Source organism: Bison bison, unplaced genomic scaffold (genome assembly GCF_000754665.1).
Source record: "Bison bison bison isolate TAMUID 2011002044 unplaced genomic scaffold, Bison_UMD1.0 scf7180017863415, whole genome shotgun sequence".
Taxonomy (NCBI): Eukaryota; Metazoa; Chordata; class Mammalia; order Artiodactyla; family Bovidae; genus Bison; species Bison bison.
This window is the reverse complement of record NW_011493987.1, coordinates 376,213-381,335: the sequence shown is the minus strand read 5'-3', so window position 1 is coordinate 381,335 and position 5,123 is coordinate 376,213. Positions and strand designations below refer to the sequence as shown.

At 56.8% G+C, this 5,123-nt stretch overlaps 2 protein-coding genes across 2 annotated transcripts in view; both read left to right on the top strand.

Annotated features, from left to right (window-relative positions):
- Positions 1–395, top strand: part of EHMT2 (euchromatic histone-lysine N-methyltransferase 2) — a 12,782-nt gene extending 12,387 nt beyond the window's left edge. The window contains exon 28 of the mRNA XM_010833343.1: positions 1–395. This exon is cut by the window's left edge and continues 30 nt beyond it. Within this exon, the coding sequence (XP_010831645.1) occupies positions 1–55 (55 nt within the window). The 3' untranslated portion in view covers positions 56–395.
- Positions 396–802: 407 nt separating this feature from the next.
- SLC44A4 (solute carrier family 44, member 4) overlaps positions 803–5,123 on the top strand; it is a 13,490-nt gene continuing 9,169 nt past the window's right edge. The window contains exons 1-6 of the mRNA XM_010833342.1: positions 803–901; positions 2,773–2,821; positions 3,298–3,371; positions 3,509–3,587; positions 4,719–4,818; positions 4,902–5,027. Coding sequence (XP_010831644.1) covers positions 865–901; positions 2,773–2,821; positions 3,298–3,371; positions 3,509–3,587; positions 4,719–4,818; positions 4,902–5,027 — 465 coding nt within the window. The 5' untranslated portion in view covers positions 803–864. The remainder of the gene's footprint in view (positions 902–2,772; positions 2,822–3,297; positions 3,372–3,508; positions 3,588–4,718; positions 4,819–4,901; positions 5,028–5,123) is intronic.

The window sequence follows — 5,123 nt, the reverse complement described above, 5'->3', positions numbered from 1 at the left end:
CCCACACCCTGAGCTGCTGCCTGAGCTCAGCTCCCTGCCCCCCGTCAACCCCTGAGATCGGACCACAGCCACTGTCCCACCCCTGGACAGCCACCAGCTCAGTAGCCACTTCTGCCGCTTGCCCACAGCCTACGCCTGGGGGCTTTTACCGTTTCCTCTCTCCCTTACCCCTTCACACATTCCTCAGCCAGCTCCCAGCCAGGCCCTGGAGGTCTGACAGCCCCTGTCTCCCAGAGCTGGTTCTTTCCTGGGAGGGTGACTTCAGGGCTGGCCACCCCTCCCCCCAAGCGCCTCCTGCCACCCCTGTTCCCCACCCTCAACTGAAGTTTGATGAAATTGAGCCTCTGTGCTAATTGGTTTCCTTTGTTCTCAATAAATGTTGGGTTTATAATAAACGGGGTGATTGTTGGCGGAAAAGCACACACAGCCCGAGGGAATGTGGGTCCAAGGGGCAGAAAGGGGATGGAAAGGGGGCTGGGCAGGTGTGGCCGGTGTGGATAGCCCTCCAGGGGACGGTTGTGGGGAATTCTGTGGGGCAGAGTCTAGGGTAGGTCTCATCTCCACATTTCCGGTAGGAGGGCGTGGGTGTGACTGTATTACAGTTGGAAGTAGTTTACAGAATTCTAAAGGATTTTCTTAAGAGTGTGTGAGTTCCTCAGGCCATGGTCTCTGAGCCCTGACCTGACCCACATCCCAGGCTTTCCTTCCTGCACTCCAGCTTCAGCGCTCAGCTGAGTCCAGGAGGAACTCAAGTGTGTCGGGGACCACAGGCAGGGGAGGGGCTGTGACGTGTGCAGAGGGCGGGGCTGGTGGCAGGTGAGCCGCCAGGTCTCCCTGGCTCCAATCACTCCGGGAGACTGAGCCATGGGGGGAAAACAGGACCAGGACAAGGAGGCCTACGGTGAGGCGGAGGGCTGGGGGCGGTGAGGCTGGGGTAGGGGCCCGGAGCCGGTCAGGGAGGGGAGGCCTGCTCTGGAAATGGTGGCTGGGTTGACCCCAAGGAGAGGAGCTGAGGGCAGTCGTGGTCCCCAAAGGGAGGACCCAGGAAACAGATGATGGAAGAAAGGAGATAGCGTCAGGGTTCTTGGAGGAGTATGGGGTTCAGGGACGGGACCATTGCTGGGAGCCTTTGAGCAGTGAAGCTGTGATCTCCATGAGGAGGGAGGCTGGAGTCCCTGGGAGCAGAGGGTAATGTCACGCCTGGATTCCGGGGCCCCCTCGGAGCAGGGCCCTCGGAAATGAAGCCTGGAGTCAGGGTCAGGGTCCTGAGCAGGGGAAGGAGTTGAGGGGCTAGAGGAGTGAGCCAGGCTCTGTGCTGCTGTGGGGAGGAACAGCTGGGGTCCCCAAGAAGAGGGGGAGTTTCAGCCGGGACTCGAGTCTCCGAGAGGGGAAAGGTGTTGGGGTCTGCCTGCCAGGGTCTATGAGGAATGGCAGGGGGAGTGGGTTCTGCTGAGGGCCCCTGTAAGGAGTTGGAGCTGCAGATGTTGGTGGCGAGGGGGCTGGGGGCCTGCCTCCAGGATCCCTATTAGGAGGGAGCCCAGAGGAAAGAGGCAGCGGCCTGCTGGGGTTCCTGTGAAGGGTAAGGCCTGGGGAGGAAGGAGGCCGCTTGTCTCCAGAGTGTCTGTGAGGAACAAAGGCTGGGAGCCTGCCCCAGGGGTCCCAAGGATTAGTGTGGGGGCAGGGTGGGGAAATCTGCAGGGAGAGGAAACGGGGACCAGCTTCTGGGATCCCTGTGTGCAGTGAGGGCTGAGGGCCTGCCTGCAGAGAGTCCTTGGGGTTCAGGGGCCTGCCCTGGTCTGAAAAGGAGGGAACCCCAAGGGAGGGACCTCCCCAAGGCAAGGCTTGGTCAGAAGGGAGGTAGGGGAGGGAGCAGTGGGGACGCCCCACAGACTTCCTGGAGAGGTTTTGGGTCAATCATTGACATCATGTCCCAGAACCACGGAGGGACAGAGTCCAGGGCACCTGGGAGAAGGGGCCACACCCCTTCCCAGATTCTCACCCACCCCTGTGTCCCACATGGGACCCTGGCGGCCTGGCCCCACCTCCTCCCCGTGTGTACTCAGGGAGGACCAGGAACAGGACTTGTGGCCACAGCAATCTCAACTGCCGGCTCAGGTGTCAGCCTGACCGCTCCCCCGGAGAGGAGACTGGCGGCAGCTGGGGACTAAGGTCCCTTCAGGGCAGGAGGTCTACAGCGCTGGGGGTGGGTGTCCTCCCTCTCCAGGTCCTACAGGAATTGATGCCTTTGGCTCCAGCTTCTTTCCCCACAGCCTGGGGCCAGAGAGTGGAAGGAAGGGCTGGGGCAGACGTGGGAGGGACTGTGCCCAACCTGAGTGGGGGTACAGAGAGGGGAAGCGATAAGGACTGGAATGTGAGAGCGACTGAGATGATTGAACACAGAATCCCACGTCTCAGCCAGAGAAGAGACTTGGGAGAAAGGAACCAGGGTGGAGGAAGGAGGTGAAGAGCCTTGAGGTGTGAGCATAAATGACCCATAAAAGGCCGCCCTTCCCCCCTACCTCCAAGGCCTCCTGGTTGGAGTTCACCGGGAGCAGCAAAGTTGCTGAGCAAGCCTGGATCCCACCCTCCCTGTTCTCTGCTCTCCCTTCCTGCCAGCCCTGCCCCTCTCTTTCTCCCTCCAAATTCCTGAGTGCCCTAGGACAGGGCTTAGGGTAGATCCTGCTGTGGGAAAGGGTTTGGAGAGACTAGAAATTGGGGGAAAGAGATGCCTGTCAATATCTTACTCCCCACACTCCTCCCCCTGCCCTTCAGGGAAACCAGCCAAATATGACCCCTCCTTTCGAGGCCCCATCAGGAACAGGTAAGTTCTGGGCACTGTGCTGGTGGGGGCAGGGGGGTGGACAGGGTCTTGGTTTTGCTTTTATATACTGGAATATTGTTAAGAAACTTGTCGGAGGAAAAACTCCTGCCCCAGGAGAGTGGTGGCCCTGGGGAAACTGTCATGGGTGGAGGGGCCCAAGGGGCCTTCTGAGCTGCTGGTGATATTCTGTGTCTTCAGCTGGGAGCTGGCTACACGGGCAAGTGTCCTTTGGGAAGACTCACCCAGCTGAGCACTTCTGAATTGTGCCCTTTCCTGTGTTAAAACTCAGAAGAAAGTTTACCCATCCAGGAAAAGATTTTTCCTAAAAAAAAAAAAAAAAAAAAAGGTTGTAAAATGAAACCTACCCATGCCTACTTTCTAGCATCCCCCCAACTCTCCAAAGCATGACTCCTCCAGATCATGCTCCCCCTACCCCAGCACACCCTCTCCAGGTGTCTCCCTCATTTCTCCCCCAGGAGCTGCACAGATATCATCTGCTGTGTGCTCTTCTTCCTTTTCATTCTGGGTTACATCGCCGTGGGGATCTTGGGTGAGTTTCTGGCTGGGCAGAGCTGGGGCAGTGGCTGGGGGACATTACTGTCCCAGGGAGGGACCATTCCATGGCTGTTCCCTCTTAAGTCCGTGTGCCCCGCTCCTGGTGATGTATCTGCATGTCTCTATCTGCAGCCTGGGTGTACGGAGACCCCAAACAAGTCCTCTACCCCAGGAACTCCACGGGGGCCTATTGCGGGATCGGGGAAAACAAGTGAGTAAGAAGACAGAAAAGAGGGCAGGAGGGAGGTGCAACAGGAGATGGACAGGGGACCACTCCACCTCAGCTTCCCTGAATCTCACCATGTAGAACAGCCCCCACTGCTGGCCAGTGGCTTCCCAGATGCCCAGAACTGGGAGGCAGCAGAGTCATGGTTCGGAGAAGGCAATGGCACCCACTCCAGTGTTCTTGCCTGGAGAATCCCAGGGACGGGGGAGCCTGGTGGGCTGCTGTCTATAGGGTCGCACAGAGTCGGACATGACTGAAGTGACTTAGCAGTAGCAGTAGCAGAGTCATGGTTGAGTGCATGGGTTTTAGAGTTCAGAGACGGGCATTTTCATCTCCAACTGCACTAAGTTCTGGTCTGTGATCTCTGGCAAGAGACTCAACCTCTCTGAACTTGGAGTTCCTCTTCTGAAACACAAGGATGATTCCAGAAGCAACACTATCAGTCCTAGCATACAGGAGACGCTTGATACATAGTGAAGCTGCTGGGACTTCCCTGGTGATCCAGTGGCTAAGACTCCATGCTCTCAATGCAGGGGGCCGAGTTTTGATCCCTGGTCGGGAAACCAGATCCCACATGCCATAGCTAAGAATTCACATGCCACAATCACAGATCCTGTATAACTGCAATGAAGATCCAGCACAGCCAAATAAATAAATATATAAATATTAAAAAAAAAACAAAAAAACACTAACATTCATATGGCACTGACTGTGTTCCAGGCAGGCAGTGTACTTTACACACACAAACTCATTTCAACCTTGTGAGGCAGGTACTATCATTTCACATCTGATGGAAATGAGGTGGTGAGTGGTTAGGGTCATAAAGTTGGGTGATGATCTGGCTCCAGAGTTTAAGCTCTTAACCATCTGTTAGCAGTGGCAATGCTGAGTTCCTTTGGGAAACTCTCGGGTGTCTCCCACACCTCCCCAGCTGGGAGGTGCGTGTCTGGGTCACACTGGCCACATCTGGAGGTACATCCCTGAGCTTCCTGGGGTCAGGAGCTGGGTGGTGCGTGTCTGGGTCACACTGGCCACATCTGGAGGTACAGCCCTGGCAGTCCTTCTCTCTCCCTGAGCTTGACCAAGCGCTGATGCATGTTTCCTTCTCTCCTACAGAGAGAAACCATATCTCCTATATTTCAACATCTTCAGCTGCGTCCTAAACACTAACATCATCGCGATCGCCCAGAATGGCCTGAAGTGCCCCACGCCCCAGGTCAGAGTCTGGGGCCTGTATCTGTCCCCTGACCTCCCCCCAGGGTCTGGGTACCAGCCCCTCAGCATGCTTTCTGCCCCCAGGTGTGTGTATCCTCCTGCCCAGAGGCCTCATGGACCGTGGAACCAAGACAGTTCTCACAGACGGTCGAACAGGTCTTCTACGCAGCAAATAGGAATTTCTGTCTGCCAGGGGTGCCTGGGAACATGGTGAGCGCTGCCCCCAACATCACTGCTGTCACCAGGGAGTGTCCATAATAAGGGAAGATGGGAGGGGGAGGAGGAGATGATCGTGGTGGGAGAAAG